Source organism: Camarhynchus parvulus, chromosome Z (assembly GCF_901933205.1).
Source record: "Camarhynchus parvulus chromosome Z, STF_HiC, whole genome shotgun sequence".
NCBI classification, from domain to species: Eukaryota; Metazoa; Chordata; class Aves; order Passeriformes; family Thraupidae; genus Camarhynchus; species Camarhynchus parvulus.
The window spans coordinates 49,380,317-49,398,495 of NC_044601.1; the positions used below are offsets into that span (position 1 = coordinate 49,380,317).

An 18,179-nucleotide genomic window follows, 5' to 3' on the forward strand; every position below is an offset into this window, starting at 1 on the left:
AAGAGTTGTTATTAGAAAGAACTGTTAACATTATAAAACAGCTATTTTACAACAAAACTGTGCTAATAACTTACCTGCAATCCCTGCACTGAAGACAACAATGTAAGTGCAAGATGGAGGGATGAACTTGGGTGCAGCTTTCCAAGTTGCCTTCCTGAAACTCCACACCAGTGGATGGAATTAGTATTGCACATTTCTAAAACCAGATCCATAGTCCTTTCACTGCTAGAGGAAATCGAAAAATAAGAATAAACCTGTGGGCTTTTTTAAGCATTCAAAGACTGAAGACATCTAAAAGCTTGATTATTATTTATGTTACTACTAATCAAGATTCATAAATAATTATAAGGTGGAAAGCAGTATTTATTGTGATGCACAGTAATTCAGCTTCAGACAGCTCTCTGACACAAGCATCCTGTCATGGGTTTAGCAATACTGGATAACACAATACTTGGATGGACTACAAGCTTTTCATGAGAAGTAGCTGCAGGACAGATACATGCTTTAGTCTCTGGGCTCAACTTCTGTTTAGAACTACTTCATTTAAATGTCATTCTTGCAACCCTAAAATGAGTTGTGATTTAAGTATGAGGTACAGTCATAAATAATATTGCAAACAGATGCATGGAATTTCTCTGCAGGGTTTTGGCTATCTCCCATTTCAGTACCATATTAACAGATCATGATATAAGTTTTTTAGTTGTAGTTGTTTCCTTGAAGTTTCTTTTAGTTTTTGTGTTTCAAGTAGTTTTGTGTTGCCACAAATCATAGTAAAGACCAGGTTTAAGTAGTTTCAGGAGGAAGTACGGAAACATAAACCAAAACCAGCAACAACTCACCCACTCAGGAAAAAGTAGGAGAATCACATGACATTGTTACCTGCAATTGGTTATTTTACATGTAATGTCAAAAGGTTCTTCCAAATTTACAGTATCTGGTATTGTCTCCAGTGAAAGCCTTACATCACCATAACCAGGAGCCTGGGAAGGAACAAGAATGTATATTCTCAGATATTGGGTAGGGAAATTGAAGTTTTTACTGAAGTTTTCATTTCCTAGAAGAAGCATGGAATAAGACAAACCTGAAGAAAGAAGATTGACTGTGCTTTTGATTAGTATGGAAATCACAACAGCTGTCCAACTGATGAACACCTTCTTCACAGGTTTAACAATTCATCAGATAAAGATGATCTTTATTATTACATTTTCAGGAGAGTTTAAATCCTTAAAATTTGAATAGCCATGTACAGTTCCTGAGAATATCAGCTTTAATCTAAGGCCTCTGTTAGGCAAATAACAGATCTGTGCAGACACCACAAGTGAAACTTCCCTACATAAATCCACCACTATTCCATCCTAAGAAACAAGAGAAACTGCCATTTCGGTCCTCTCTGCCTCTGCCAAAATAATTAATTGTCATCAGTTAGAAAGTCACACAATATAAACACTTGTCAATTATCCATAAGCCAAACACATCTCAGATGGTCTACCAAAAATAAATAACTTAGTACCAACCAGGGCTGATTCAAATAGTCACCTGCAGATCACAAAGCATGTTTAGATTTTCAATCCCCACAAATGATAAATAATGAGGGAAAAATAGGGTGAAAATTTGTCCTGCCTTCCAAGGCTTAGTTATTGTACATGTTTCAGTTCTGCTAATGAAGGAATGTTGTAGTGAAAGTTATATTTACAGTGTGATTGAAAGATACTTCCAAAGCAGTCCAGAAAGTCAGTGATTGACAGGCTGGGAACAGGTTTTAGTCACATCAAGTTTGCTACAGACTAATGACAGATGACATTTTAGAAAGCATATTAAATTGGACATCAGAGTAAGCAATGGGATGTCAAACCAATGGAGACTTAGATTAATCAAGCAATATGCACTTGGAATCTTGCATGAAAGAGAAGTAATTATTCAACACTGGAAAAATGCAGCTATATTCAGCTGTATTAGGTAAATGGAGGAATTGACTGGAACAATTATGTGCATGATGCTAAACAACAGGTAGTTTTCCATTAACATTGGGCTCTGCTTTCACCAGAGATACATTAAGAAAAAAAACAACAAACACAAACCTACAATAAAAACAGTATTTTAGAGAATAAACTTAGCATCAACTGACCAAATCAAAACAGGATCAGAGTAGATGAGACCTATACCACACCATATCTGTTGAACTCAAAAATGAGATACCTCCAAGAACTGATAGTTAGAGGCAAAGGCGTTGAAGTAACAATAAGAGGAGTAACACAGGTTTTATCCAGAACTGAGGTAATTGCTCAGATTATGGAATCAACTAGACAATTTCCCACTTGTGCTACTCAAGAATGATGCTCTTTAACTTCGGGCTGCTTCTAATGTGGTCCTGTACTGAATGCCTGTGAGCATGTGGAGCACCTTCTGGCATGTTGTGGACACCTGCCTGGTTCACTGTCTCCAAAGAGATTGTAATTGTGAATTCCAACACCAAGCCGCATTCAAACAAACAAACAAAAAAACCACTCTCAAAAAACCCAATGAAGAAACAACCAAACGTACAAATTATGGTATGTGGATACTTGTTTCAAAGTATTTCTGTATTTCTGATCTGACCTGTAACTAGGTCACTTCCCTAAATTTTCCTCCCATTCCAAACCACAACACTTAGGTAAATAGGTAATAGTAGAGGTAAAATTCTGGACCTGGGTGGAAAACAATGGTTATAGTGCTGGCAAATAGATTAAGAGGAAAATTATTAAGGGTGAGGTCTAGAAATTAAATAATCTGATAGCACTTACAAAATGAGGGGAGGAAAGAGGGAGTTACACTGCAACTCAGAAGGGAAAAAACCAACTAGCTGCTGCTTTTCGAAAGACAGATGTTGTTCAAAGTTCACAAAATAGTTAGTGTTTTTCTGTTAATCACAAGGTACAAAACAATGCATGACCAAAACTAATCCTGGAGTGTTGAAGTGTGTGCTTCACATGCAATTCTCAAAGGTTCAAATAAAAGAGAGGCAGAGTGTGGAGGGATAGAATGTAAGAGAATAGTGCAGAAGGCAATCTCACCCCTGAAGAGTTGCAACTGTACTAATCAACAAAGAGTAGGAACAGGCCTGCCCTTAATAGGCCACAGCTGTGTCCAATAAGAAGACGAGTGCTACAAGAGCTGGTTAGCTGGTTGAGGAGAGAGTTGGAGTTTGTTTGCTGTACTGTGAAGAAGGTGTCAGTGCTGCAAAGAGCTACCGATGAGAAATCACCGAGAAGGTATAAGAAGATTTGCAGTACAATGACAACAGCAGAGTGAGACAATATTGATTTAGGGAGGAAAAAGAAATGAGAGAAAAGGTCAATTGAAAATGAAACCATTTATTGTTAAAAATAAGCAACAAGTTTCAAAGAAACAAGAGGAACTAAGTTTAAGGAAAAGGGCGGTTTCTAATTTCATGGGTTTATACACATATTCAACACCTCAATTAAAAATCAAGACACATTTCAGTGACTTAGTTACTTTTCAGTGACTTTCTTGTGAATTTCCAGGATCTAAGTTTACTTGCCTAGTTCCAAGTCAGTGTGACTTGCCCACAGAACTGCTCAATGTACTAGCAGCTGGGGACTGGGGCAAAGACTGTAAATTTAGATTGAGATTCAACTGTCAAAGTTTTTTTTAACTACCCTTCTGTATCCCTCTCACCATCCTCAAGTGAGAAGATGCAAACCAGGTTTAAGCATTAGATGGCTGTGAAGCTGACTTAAGCAAGATAGTAATTACAACTCAAAATTCAAGAACAATTTATAAATCAACTAGAATAGGACAGACTCAATAAAAACTATGAACATGAAAGATACATAACATTATCCATAAAAAAATGTTACTCCAAGCTAAAATATCTGTATGAACGTGGGAGCAACTTCCATATCAAAAGTTGGCACATTTAAAGAGGTTCTTTTGTCAGTTTGTTGCCAAATGGTATCCAAGCAGTTCATTTTAGTCAATGTAAATGTAATTTGCAACACTGGTTACTAGATTCTGACAATTAAAGTTCTCACTCCATTAACTTATCCACACTTCACTGAAGAAATATATGAAATAACTCTCTAATACATACAGAAAAGTGTGAATAAAAAATGAGGCTCAGAAAGTAAGCAGCTTGCCCTTTTCCAAGTCATTAAAATTGTTCATTGAGTTTCCTTAAAAATGAATGTCGAGTAAAATTAATACCCAAGTTAAACTTACCATTCTTTGGAGCTGGCTAGTTTGTAGCCTTCCTCGTTCACCCAGATTAGTTTTCCACACAATGTCTAATTTACCAATCACTGTTACACCTTTTATTACTCCAGCTTTCTCTGCAAATTCTTGCTTTGGTTTTAAACAGTATAAGTATTGACGTGTATCCATAGGTTGTAAATAAGTCCTTGCACCAAAAGTAGACTCACTGAAATGAAAAAAACACTAGGTCTTAATTTAAAGAGATATTCTGAAGATTGAGAACCCAACCTTTTTTTCCCCCATCCCCCACAAGTTTTATTGTGTATGCATAGTTTAATAATGGTAAAACACATAGAATATTTTTTGTTTTCACAAGAGAAAAGATCTCTAGAAAGTATGTAGCACCAAGGGCCATGGACAAATAAAATAACCTGTTCTTCTCAGCCAGAGAGGAATAGCATAGAACTTCTCTCTGCTACATTATAATTAATTATCTGCCATCTTAGCATTTAAACAAAAATGCTGGTCATTTTTCTTCTGCTATTTGTTTTCCCTCACAGTAAATCTCAATGTCATGAAACTAAGATTCCTGTTCAGGAGAAAAACCATTACAGTGGATGCAAACACTTGATAAAACAAAGCTTCATTATGCTGCAGGTGAATCCTTCAATAGGCAAGAAGACAGAATTTTCACTTCAACCTCTACTGCTGAAGCACTCAACCATCACCTCCAAAAACCCAAGCAACTGCAAAGCACAAACAGCCAAAGTTAAGTTCACAAGATCTTGTATCCACTGTAGTCAGTTATTGTGGTACTAGGTGTTTAACGAAATTAAATTTATTTTATTTCAGCATGAAAAATTTTTATACTCTATGACTACATGAGGGTGTACCACTGATCCACCCTGAGTGGTATCTTGATAGATCATGATTAGAGCAACTGAAAACAATAAGCAGTTTACTGTTCAGGAAGCAAGGATTAGTCAGATGAGTCCTGTAAGGCTATGTACTCAAAGGTCAGGTCAAAACCAGATCTGAGTTAAATTTTATATAGGAGATACTGAAATAATAGTATGTTTTCATGTTATGTCATCATTGTTACAAATTATTTGAGCATTAGGCTGGATATTTCTCTATTAGGTAGAATTATGGATTTTTAAGAATGGTTTCTATACAAAGAAAATGGTAACAAATTTTCCAATTGAACACAGGATAGGATTTTCATCTTTTTATGCAAGCAAAGACATACAATCCTCCTATTATAGAAAAATGACTAATACTTGTATCTCTTGAAATATTAATATGAAGCATTTCAAAGTCAAATGTCCTGAATGTAAACATACCTTTCTCCTGCTGTGTCAACTGTGTTCAGTTCTGCAACATTGTACATCATAGATGGCTCTAAAGAAACCTTCTCCATAAACATTGGAGAGGTAGTTATATTCTGAATTTGAGCTTCCAGAAAGACTTCATCTGTCTGAAAAAAATCAAAAGTTCGAGTTCATGAAAATATGATTAGTGTAATTAAAAAGAGTGGGCAGTCCTATTGTTAAAAAAAAGTCACACATGTTTAGTTCATGCCTGCAAATCAAATCAATTAATGCAAGAAAAAAACCTTAATCCCAGTAACAATAGGAGCAAAAGTGTTAGTCAACAGATATCTTGCCAAACAATGGATGTGGGATAATTTTTGCTGTGTTCTAGCTATTGCTTATTTGTAATGCATTAAATCACCACTTCCCAAGACATTCATCAACTTAATAGCAACTCAAGCTTTTATCTAAATTATTTAAAAAATAGAATAAATAGTAAGGAATTGCAGTGCACAAGAACATGCCAAGCCAGATCACTAGTGCATCAAGCTGTATAAAAAAATTAAAGTAAATGTGTGTCTTTTTCTTTAACTGAAGTAAAATAGTTCAGGTACATGCTCTGAGCTTTTATTATTAAATACTAGCATTCTAGCTAAAATGCAAAATCCAGCCCCTTCTCTCACTAAGCTGCATCATGCCAAAGGTTACCAATATAGTATGCATCCAACAATTTAACTGGTGCTCTACCTTCAGAACATCTGAAGCTAATGCCTCAAGGTGGTATTGAAGGACAAATTCTAGTACAAAAATGAAAGCTACAGACTGTTAAACTTCTGAAGATGAAAAACCATGGGACTAGAGAAGCTTTTGCCTCACTTCTTTTGTGGAATTGCAGACCAGTGAAGTCACTTTCCATGTCTAAAAATCTCAGGATAGAATAATAATGGAAGACTCAGTCTATTAAGAGATACAAGTCCCCAGAAAAGTGAAAACCACAATTAAAGAAGTGCCAGTTAAAAAAAGGGGGATACCAAATTTGCATTTACAACAGTCACTGATTCAGGCCATTGGATTAAGTGATTCTTCTAGGTCCCCTCCAACTAAAATAGTTTATTCTACAGATTCAGATTGAAGCAGTTTGAGTATTGTGTTATGATAAATTTTAAGAAAGCACGTTGTGGGGAAGGTGAAACAAAACTTAAGAGTTTCTTTTTGATCAGTGTAAATAAATTACTCTTTATACAAATGGAGTCCTGCTTGTAAATTACAAAATAAAAGTGTGACAAAATTGCCAAAATATGTTTAGTCTCAAAAAATTGTGTTAGAAGGAGAAATACAGAATGGTTTTGAAACTTTTTATATTGCCTTATAAACACATTAAATACAAAGCAGCATCTATACAGTAATGAAAACTGTGCAATCTCAACAGGTTACAGAGACACTTCATGCTTGTAGGAACTGGAAATAACCCGTACTAAAACATGGCTCTCAATAATCATTGCTACTACTGCCTGACTGCCACTTGAATTGATACCATTTATATCCCATGAATCCATTGCTCAAAGTTTCCGTTTACCCAAATTTTAGTAGTTTTCAAAACAGCAACCATAGGCAGAAGTTTAAAAAAGCTAATTTGAAAGGGAAAAGAAAAAACAAGCAGCATAATGAAAAAGCAAGTTAGTTTTGTGTTATTCCTAATTTGGTTTAGTATTACATATTTAAAAAAAAAACTTGTCAAAATATGCAGTTTATTTTAGTACAAGGCAAGCCTTAAAGTGAAATCAGACTGCAGAAGTAACATAGTAACTCAATCAACTGTTACATGCAGTTAAAATTGTGAAGTGCAGTTCCAACTAGCCAAAGGAAGGAAGAACATCCAACTGCTGCTCTCTCCTCAAACCCACTGTCTCCACCAACCAGATGTGACAAGTTTTCTCACAGCTTACACAAGCAGTGCTGTAGTGAAACCTACATTTCCATGGGTCAAAACCAGAAAAAATTTAGAAGGAAATAAATTGTCTTTTCAAATAATATATATAATAAAATTTTCTTGAGGTATTTTATTGGAGGACCCCCACAAGAATCTGTAGATATCAAGTTCTAGTTTCAACAATGGGTATTAAAGAAAGAGCTAACCATTTAAATGATTAGCTGCACATATAAAGACAAGAACATATCCCTTTATGACACACAGAACAAACATTGCTTTTCCATTATGTTTGTAAAGAATGTCAATAACAAGCACAGAGAGAGTTAAGCAATTAAAAAAGCATACATATTTATAAAAAAATAAATAAAAATTACCACAGAACTGAGGTCACTCTAATGGGAAAATAAAAAAAGAACACATTAGAGAAATTAGAGTTAAATGTTAAAGAAAAAGGAGGCTAACTTCCAAACAAAATGCATTTCTGCATTTTTTTGCACCATTTAAACAAGATAGCATTAGTAACACAGAAACAAAAATGGATGCAAACAAAGATGACAACTACATTTCTAATAACTTATATATGGTTACATGATTTACTAGCTTTGCTTCAGAACCAATCCAAAGTAGAGCTTAAGGCACACAAGTCACAGACAAGATATGGTAGAATAAACTGACTCAAAAAAAAAGAGAGTTAGTTTTTTGAGTAAGTTTAAAGTTTGTCCTGAAGTTCAATCCATGCAATGGGTTGTACACGAAATGGAAAAACAGTCCTTGTCACCTTATAGATAATTTTAAGTATCCTCATATATAATGTCTCAAAAATAATGCGGTAATGTGTCTTAGAAAAGCCACTATGTTGCAAGTTTTAACAAAATTTGGCATAATAACAAGAAAAACTCTTTTTAGAATATTCATCAATCCAAAAACCCAACTTCAATTGCAAACTTTGTTGTCTACCTCCCTGTGCATGCCTGCAGGAACAGAACCTTTTATAGTGCCATTTTTCAAGGCACATTAAAGTCAGTGAGAAAGTAATTCAATCCCAGGATTGCAGAAGGTTAGGGCAATAAGGCATGTGTTCTGTGCATAAATGTCAGTGATCAACTCCATTTGGGTGCTACTGCAATATAAGCAACAAGCAAGAAGATTAAGGTTCAGCATCATTCCTTGTCTTAGAAGAAATTAAATTATGGATTATCATTAGATTATTAATAGAAATAAATTTTAGTAACAGACATTATGAATAGAGAGCATCACATCCGTAATCTTAATGATAAAATAAGTTTAACTGGTTAGTCAACCTTTAGAGATCTTTAGTTAACTAATAACTGACACATACCATTTTTTTCTCCCCTGCTCTCAAGGCCAATAGTCAGGATGAATTTCTTGGTGCTTTCACAGCAACGTAGTATCACACACAACAGCTAACCATAGACTTATTTCTAGGTATTTCGAATTTAATTGAATTCCATGGTCACAAGACATAGCAACACTTCATATACTTTCAGAAATTAGACAGGAGTGCTACTATATCAGTTTGCTAGGCAAATGGAAATTGCTCATTTAATATCATCCAAAATAATTTAAATTTTTTTTTCAATAAATTTAATGGGTAAGATGGTAATGGGAGTTGCATAAATTCATAACCAAGAAGAACAAAAGGCATCAAAGAGCCTCTTAAAAACTCTACAGTGGAAAAGAAAAAAACACAAAAAAAACTCCAAAACCCAAACCCACATGTACCAGCTCAAACACCAAAGCTTCTCATAGATTTTTACCATGAAGAATTGGTAGCTAATTAAGAGTTAAATAAGACCCTTATCAAGACTGGTCAGTATAACTACTATGAAAACTACTATTAAAAAAAAATTATCTATGTAAAAAGTTTGCCCAGAATTACCTTAGACAGGTGCTTCATCACAAACTTTACACATGAAGTATAAAGAGACAGCACCATTGAAGTTATCGGTCCCCCTTTTCCCTACCACATACTTTACAGCTGAAACAATAATATAACCCACACACTAAATAAGAGATATATTTTGCTCCCAGAGAAATTACTTCATTTCTTAGAACTGTTTTTCTTCTTAAATCACAGCAGAAGAAATTTCCAGACATTCTCACTTACAGATAATAGCAGTTCTATAAAGGGCTCAGCCAGTGCTATGTGTTTATGTTCCAATCCTGCTCAGGTACCTCACACCTGGTCAATGTATAGTTTGAAACCTGTGGCCTAAAGATACGTACCAAATTCTTCCCATAAAGAGACAAGGGCAGACATGTACATATGTCCAAATAAATATGCAAGACATATATAAGGTCATTTAGTTTAGAAGCACTGTGTGTAACTGTCACAAGACTAAAACTTAAATTACTGAACTGAAGGGTCATAGTTACATAGGGAAGATCTAAACTTAAGTAATTTAAATTTAAATTTTCCCCACTCTGATAAATTGTCATGTTCTTCATGAACAATTAATCTCCCTTACAGTAAGTACTCTATCAGCCTAAACATACAACCAATAACTGAAAGTATTTGAGTCCACGAGAAACTGGAATATATGCAAAATTGTTAGTCAATTACATTAAGATCCTGACATCTCTTTTGCCCTTCATCAAAAGCCTATCTATTTTTAAACTATGCAATATATATCTATGACTGTTTTTCCATTAGAACTGATCAATTTTCTCAGAAAGGTGTACAAAGCTCTTTGATCTAAGTAACAAACCCTGCATGCCTAAACAAACCTGAATACACACAGTTCTCACCTCTGCATTGTAGAATTTGGTTTTCACATCTAGTGGTTTAAGAACCTGAATGAAATGGAAAAAAAAGACAGATTGACAATTGGTTTTTCAGACAACTTTGGCATAGACTCTTTTGAAGTACCAGGGTCTCTTACTAAAAAGTGTTATTTTTCTTTTTGATCTTACACATAGCAGGTGCATGACAGAATATATGACAGAATCAACTCAAGAGTATATCCTAGCTGCTTCTTATTTATGCACACTTGACTGCTTTCCTACTAAGCAGTCTCCTCATACTGAAAACAAGTAATTCTCCACCCAAGCACTGGCCTCTTACAAAACTGCCCAAATCCAGTGCTCTAAGTAGATCTGTGTGTTTAAAATAACACTATATCCATCCTCGGTCCTGCATTTGCTTTCAACTGTGAGCAAGAACTATCTAACATTTACAAGTGTTTCAGAGTTTTGTAACAAAAGTTACTGAGAGATTCTCTAAACATAAACGAAGCAGAGAACTATCCATTTGTTTAGCTTTCTTAGCCTTCACTTTCTCCTTGAAAATGCAATGGTTTCAAGAAATTAAAGAAAATTATAATATATAAAATAATAAATCATATTCATCTCATGAGATTCAATCATTAAAAGAGGAAAACTCAATGACATAAAATATAATTTAGAAAGTGTTGGTTCTTAATGCTTGAATTTTGTGCATAAAGCTACTGCAGTTCATGTATTCAAATACGAAGCATATATAAAGTGATGTAACTGAAAGAAATTATCTTCTATCATACTCGTAAGAAATCAAATTTAAATTCTGTTTCTGAAGACACTTGTTTCCCATTACAAAGGGTAACTTTTTTTGTTTGCATATCACTGCATCCTGAGAGACCTCTAATGTTCCAAGTTGTCAACAAATTTTTTAGCACTGAAGAATTCAAGATCAAAAAGTTGTCTTCACAGATATTTCATCATTTTAAAATGCATAAAGTTCAAATCTTTCAAGTATTCAATTATCATCTTTCTGTAGTCAAAAAAATGAATAAAAAAATTTAATTTAGGTCTTTGTTGAAAGACGATTTTTTCTGTCAAGTATATTTCTTCAGTGAGCTTATAAATTTCCCAACACGCTGAATTTTTTCTCTCTCTTCTGATAAACAGTCTTTCCATTTATTGCAGTAAATTTCAATTGGCATTCCAGTAAAATACACAAAATTATTGTGAGGTTCAAAATCACCCAATCCTAGAAGGAATCATTCCTTCTCCATGAAAACATAATGCTTTAATTACTTAGAGAAAGCTTTGGAACAGAACGGCACTATCAGTCAGTATAAAACTACACATATTGGTTTAAAAAAGAAGCTGATTCAAACCAAGTAACACCAGTTCAGCTTAAAAGATGCTGGAAAATGTAACTGAAAAATGTGAGAATCTGTAAAAGAGTATTTTTTTATTATAAAATAGCTACTGACATCTCAATCACTAGCAGCCATGAATTTTCATTGTAAAGACACAGTTCAGTTTTCTGTAACACTCCTTTTTGTTCATTCTCAGGTTTCCTACTGGTGTCTCTATGTCAAATTTAAAAACTAACAGCCAAAATTCTCAGTGCAATGCTTTTTTCATAATGAATTAGAGTATTTATAAGGAAGTGTATGTATACTTATGCTTTAATCTTTGAATGGAGGGCTTCATATTTGACAGCTAGCTACAAATATTCTGACAATTCACTTGCCTGTGCTGAGTTCAGTTAAAAACCATGGCAATTATACGTGCATGCAGAACCCCCAAAAATCTGCACAAATAAGTTTGCATACAAAATCTAAAGGAAATAAATCTTGTACAAAGTTCTGACAAGAAGAACCTTAGGGAACAGAGAAAAGATGAGATCTGAGCTTGCACATGCATGTGTATGCAATCACAGTAAGCCTAGAGGGGACAGAGAAACAGAACACTCAACAAAGGAAAAGAATGGAGAAATGGAAAGGGAAGTAGTCTTATAAGGAAAGCATGACAAAACACACAAAGATGAAAATTAACTTCAATAAAGATGAAGAAACTCTAGAGATGCTAGTTTCAGAGGGAGGGCAACACAAAAATTTATATGGAACCATTTTCCCTAGGATTGTCAGGATACAACTTTGATTAATCAATACCTTGCATTTCAAGGCCCACAACTACTAACAGCACTCAAGTGTTCTTTCTAAAACATGGCAATTTAACCTTCTAAAGACTGAAATTATTCTTTTCTGAAATATCTAGATAAATACTAGAAAATAGTGAAATGCAATCACCCCATAGTATCATAGAATATCCTGAGTCAGAAAATAACCACAAGGACATCAAGTCCAACCTCCAGGAATATGTGCCTGACAGCATTGTCCAAATGCTTCATGAAAACTGTCAGGCTTTGCACTGTGACCACTTCCCTAGGGAGACTATTCTGGTGTCCAACAGCCCTCCGGGTGAAGAACCTTCTAGTATCCAACCCAAACCTCCCCTGAAACAGGTTTAGGATGAAACTATATACTGCTCCTGTATTAGCAGATGCTCTGTCAGAGTATCTAAAAATGTATTTAGTCAAGCATGCCATGTAATCCTCCATTCCATGAAGATTAGTCCACCAATATCCAAGTCTCAATATATTTCTCTAAAAAATTAAACATCCATAAAATACACAGTCTCTTTCTTGCCAGAGCCAGCCCACAGATTAGTTTCTTCCTTTCCTCAGTCACTCTTACTGCAAGTCTTGATATTTGTCTGATGGAAGAACAGTTTTAAATTCTATCAGTATTAGATATAACACAATAGACTTCTTTACTTAAATTCCTCTAAAAACCAAACTATTTAATTCCAGTTTAATAAAGTTACACACACCAAAAGAAAATACAGAATTTTACAATACAAGCTCAATGATTGCATGCAAAGCCAAAATGACCAATACTTGTTCTGTTTAAAAATAGTCATGGAACTGTCTGCTATAAAAAGGGACTTCTTAAGAGCACATCTTTTTCTCAATAAATTAGTAAAAATTATTAGATGTAATATTTATTAGTTATGAGATGTTTAACTGTGCGGTAATTGGAAAACACCAGTTTGTGTGAAGTTTGAAGCAGTGGCTCTTAATGGTTCACTTTTAAAAGGCAACAGATTTTTGGTACATAAAAGTGCTTATGAAGTATCAAATGTTTTAAAATGCATCTTCTAGACTCACACACTTATTAAAAGTAGAATAAAATACTTCATGAAATACCTGAAATTTGAAGAACTTTCTGAAGTACATCTTCTCTCCAGTCTGCGTAGTATAACTTACTGCACAAACTAAGCTGAAAAAAACAAATTTAAAAAAAAGCTGTGTTACTTTAAATCTTGTGCTGTATCAAAAGCAGAATAGCATGCATGTACTCCAGTTTCAGTTAAGCTCATTTAATAACAGAAAAAGTTAAAATTTTACATGTGTGTTCCTATCTCCTTTACTTCATGATGGATCACGTCATCAATGCAACAGTCAGGTTTAAGTTCTGCCACTGCAGCACTAGAAGCTGAAAGATTCAAACGCTGAGAACTTGTCTGAAGATCAGCCTGGGAATGGAAAAACAAAGCATCAGTTAGAACTACATCTGTTTAACTTGTGTTAAAGAAAAGTAACTTATGTAATAAAGTACTAGGTCTTACTGAGCATTTTGTACCCTACATGCTTTCACAGTTATTGTAAGAGCTCAGTTGGTCAGAACAACACCAAGGCTGTGGGTTTGATCCTTGTGTGGGCTACTGACTTAAGAATTGGACTTACTCATCCTTGTGGGTCCCTTCCAACCCAGAATATTCTATGATATTCTTGACTCAGACACCTTCTGGGACATATATTAAGATGATGAGATACTTACAAAGCTGAAGACGAGCTGTAAAACATATAAATAGTCCAGTCCTTTACCATCCAGCTTAAAAAATGTCTATTTACTTTCTACACTGAGTTACACAATGACTTCTGTAATTTTTACTCTGCTTTATTTTTCAGTAAACACAAAACTCCAACTCTCTAGAAAATAATTAATACAATATACAGAAGCGTATGCTTCACAGGGAATTGAAGATCTCATTGAAAGTGAAGGTAAGTGAATGTAACTCCATTTTTTAGCTGTGGAAGTTTAGCTACACCAATTGCTCAGAGAAGTTTTAAATAGAAAGGTGTATGTCCAAAGAAGGTCAATGGAGGTGAGGGTGTTTAGCCAGGAGAAAAAGGCTCAGGAGAGGGACTTTACTTCTCTCTGCAACTACATGAAAGAAGACTATAGCCAGGTGTGAGCTGGTCTCTTCTCAGAAGTAACAAACAATTGGAGCAAGAGGAAATGGCCTCAAGTTGCACCAGGGGAGGTTTAGATTGGATAGCAGGAACAATTTCTTCACGAAAAGGGTTGTCAAGCTTTGAACAGGCTGCCTAGGGAAGTGGTTGAGCCACCATCCCTGCAGGGGACTGTGCAGATGTGCAACTTAAGGACACAGTTTAGCAGTGGACTTGGCAATGCTGGGTTAACACTTCCAGCTGGTGACCTCAGAGGTTTTTTCAAACCTAAACGCTATGATTCTGTAATAAATCTATTTTTTGACACAATCCTAGTTTTCCATTTTAATCTTTGAAGAACTCTATAATACTTGTTATTTTATGCAATTATTAGAGAATTATAATTCTATTATAATAATTCTATTCTTACTCTTTCCAATTTTGAGGTAAATTTTCTGGATTGGAAAAAGGGACATATATTTCCTAAAGTCTATGTATTAGCATTAAACATACAATATATTGTCAGAGAATATAATAATTGTGTTTTATTTTTTTATAAATATTTTATAAGTGGATTTTTCTTCACTTACCTTCACAAGTATGTCCTTGACTACTTGATTGCTATCATTGTGCACACTAATATAACTGGAAAATGTCTCTCCCAGAAATATATTTCTGTATTTCAGGCAAAAAAAAAGAAGAAAAAAAAAAAAAAATATTTTTAGTAACAGTTATTAAAAAACAGAACATTTCACTGAAACATTTTTAAGTTCACACACATACACATTTGCCAGATCAAACTGCAGAAGACAACCGGCATTTGCGTACCCATACTTCTGAACTCATCCTTCTAAGACAAACAGTTTTAAAAGAGAACAAACAAATCAGATTTTTTTCTAGCTAAAAGCCTAACAGGGAATAAGAAGATGGATTTCAGTACCCACAAAAATCACAGTAGTAAACTCCGTTAGTATAACACATGATTTATAGTAGTGCATTATCTTAGAAATTCACACACAGTTGCAAATCTCTTTCAACTTTCAATGCTTATTAGGTTCAGTCAGGCTACAGACAAAAAACATCAGGCAGCATACGCATATATATTTATAAATCAAGCCACGTATTATTTTTTAAATGACTGAACATCTTGTTGCAGAGCAATGGTATTCAAAGAGAAAGAGAAGTATGAATCCTAAACCAAATGAATCCTAAACCTTGCATATTACAGTTAGAATCATTTATTCTTACCCAAAATTTTGAGGCAAAGTCAGCATTTCTCCTAACATCAAAGTTTCAGCCCCCTTTACAGTAGAAGGGTCATCTTTCATGAGCTGGTTAAATAGATTACCTGTAAAAATATCAAGTATCTATTAATTAAATATTTGCTAAGTCTAAAGTTTTGTCTACATTTAAGTCAGGCACGTAATCACTTACTCAGATGTAGTTTATTTTAGATACATTTCTTTTACAATAAACTTGTTTAGGGATGAAATATATATCCATAAGCCTGCCTGTAAGTTATAACTTAACTTCAAGACACTTGTGTCCAATAATTTACTCAGTACATACACACTGAAGTGCACAATCCATTGCTCAAATTAACACTGAATTTTGAGAGAAATTCCATCTAAACCACAGAAGTAATCAACCTCACTTACTTTCTTCCCCTGCTTGCTTTTTTATTTCTACACAACCCTCCTTCTTGAATCTTTCCTTTGACTCTCTTATATTTGACTTCAAGACTTCAACTATTTCTGGGAGACAACCCAGGGATTTCCAATTCATGACAGCACACCAAGCATAATGCAACTCAAAACCAGTGATTCTTGCAAGATTGTTTTTCCACAGAACATTTATGTGTTGGTTCTAACTACCAGGGTCTTTTCTCCAAATTAAAAAAATATATATAGTAATGCCAAGCTTTCTCCACTTACACATTTCTCTCACAAAAATGTATCTCACTGTGTATATCAATTGCTCGGACTTTGAGGTCATGTGTTTGTTTGAGTATCATCACCAATCTTTCAGAGATACAATTCAAGAGCTATAGAGTGCACCTTGGTACTTTAGCTATCACCAAATCTTAAGTATATTGCTGTTTCAGGTAAGAGTCTATGGGAGGTCATGACTCCTCCAAGTGTTAGATGGTCACACTGCTTAAACTTGGTAAAACATACATAATAATCAGTCAGTAGAAAAGACTTACCTGGCAAATCTCTTTCTTCACAAGTCACTGGAATATTAGTGAACAAGGTAGGTTTGGTCAGCCTCATCACTGCAAGAATAAAAAAAAAAAACCAAACAAAAAAAAAATTGGTCAATCAAACAACTATTTTTAATTTTGTTTTTCAGCTTCCACAAGAAAAACCAAAACCATGCAACAAATCACTACCAGCAAGTAAGTCCCAGACTGAAAAAGGATCACATGGCCTTTCGCAATACAAAAAAAAACTCCCTGCTATTATAGGATCCAAGAATGCCATTGCTTCCTCTTGTTTTCTATCCTGGCAAACTAACCTGCTCATCTACTGCTTTCAATCTTATATGCTAGAGGTCTTACACTTGCTACAGCATTAAGTGCTTTGCGGTCTTCAGAAGTGTGTCCATTTTATTTGTCTGTAGACTTTTCCAGCTTAAGTGCCTGTCCTGTGATCCTTGTTGCCCTAGAATGGGACATGACGACTTGTACGGACCCTTTCAGTCAAACACCAGTCTATTAGAAATTGCATTTTTACATCTTAACCTATAACACTTACACAAGATAGAGTTACAATACTAAAAGCCTACATTATTTATACCACTGCTTTTTCTCTAAGTCACAAACTTTAACCTCAAACCAGTAAAACCAGCACAAAAACCTCATGAACTAAAACTAAAAAATAAACCAAAAGGATTTCTCTTGATTGCAACAAGTTAATCAATATCTTTGCACTGACACAGTTATGGTGGGTTTATTTTTATTGCACTTTTCTACAGCTACTGTATCCAGACAGCATTCACTGTTCCCAGTGGTGGAAAGTATTCAATTACTTTGACAGACATTTGGGTACAGTGGGTTGTATTGGTTCACAAGAACTTATGCTACCACACAGCAGACCTATGCAAATTAGCATTGACAAAAACAATTCTCACTTTTCACATGAAAAAAGAGATAATACATTCTCTTTGTTATGGTGACCTTAAAGACTTAGAACCACGAGGTATATTAAACAAAATCCAAGATATATAAAATAGAGTAAATAGTGAACCACATTCAACATTTAAAATGACAAAGAAAAGATACTGAATTACACATGCTTATTAAGCATTCCTCAAAGTGAACAAAATGAGAGCCTGGATTTCACCTTGTATACTGGTGCTAACCAAGACTGTAGTAGTTCTGCAGAGCAATCAAACATGGTGTTCACTCTTACAAGACCTCAGTTACCAGCTGAGGTGCTCACAGGTAGCAGCGCATCTACCATTATTCACACACGAGCCAACCCAAAGCAGCACAAAGCTGGCAGCTACAGTGACAACAATCTCTCCTTCTGTTTAGTAAAATGTTTGTTTAGCACTTTTGTCGTTATATCAAATTAATCTAGTGAGACTGTATTATTTGCATTATCAAATTTTTTTCAAATTCACACTATGCCTGTATAACTAGTATTTACTGTTTCTAAAGAAAAAGGTTAAGTCATGTTTCAGAAAATAAATAAATACATCACAGAATGAAGTC

The 18,179-nt window shown here is 34.6% G+C and overlaps 1 protein-coding gene across 5 annotated transcripts in view; it reads right to left on the reverse strand.

Annotated features, from left to right (window-relative positions):
• The window catches only part of TRAPPC13 (trafficking protein particle complex 13), a 32,468-nt gene that overhangs the window by 9,463 nt on the left and 4,826 nt on the right, over positions 1 to 18,179 (reverse strand). For 2 of the 5 annotated variants that reach the window (XM_030968963.1, XM_030968962.1), the window contains exons 2-12: positions 16,668 to 16,736; positions 15,710 to 15,809; positions 15,052 to 15,136; positions 13,634 to 13,761; positions 13,433 to 13,505; positions 10,204 to 10,248; positions 7,809 to 7,826; positions 5,535 to 5,668; positions 4,219 to 4,417; positions 880 to 980; positions 75 to 225 (exon numbers count right to left, since the gene is read on the reverse strand). In XM_030968963.1, the coding sequence (XP_030824823.1) occupies positions 75 to 225; positions 880 to 980; positions 4,219 to 4,417; positions 5,535 to 5,668; positions 7,809 to 7,826; positions 10,204 to 10,248; positions 13,433 to 13,505; positions 13,634 to 13,761; positions 15,052 to 15,136; positions 15,710 to 15,809; positions 16,668 to 16,736 (1,103 nt within the window). The remainder of the gene's footprint in view (positions 1 to 74; positions 226 to 879; positions 981 to 4,218; positions 4,418 to 5,534; positions 5,669 to 7,808; positions 7,827 to 10,203; positions 10,249 to 13,432; positions 13,506 to 13,633; positions 13,762 to 15,051; positions 15,137 to 15,709; positions 15,810 to 16,667; positions 16,737 to 18,179) is intronic. The other 3 variants (XM_030968964.1, XM_030968965.1, XM_030968966.1) reach the window with 3 other exon arrangements.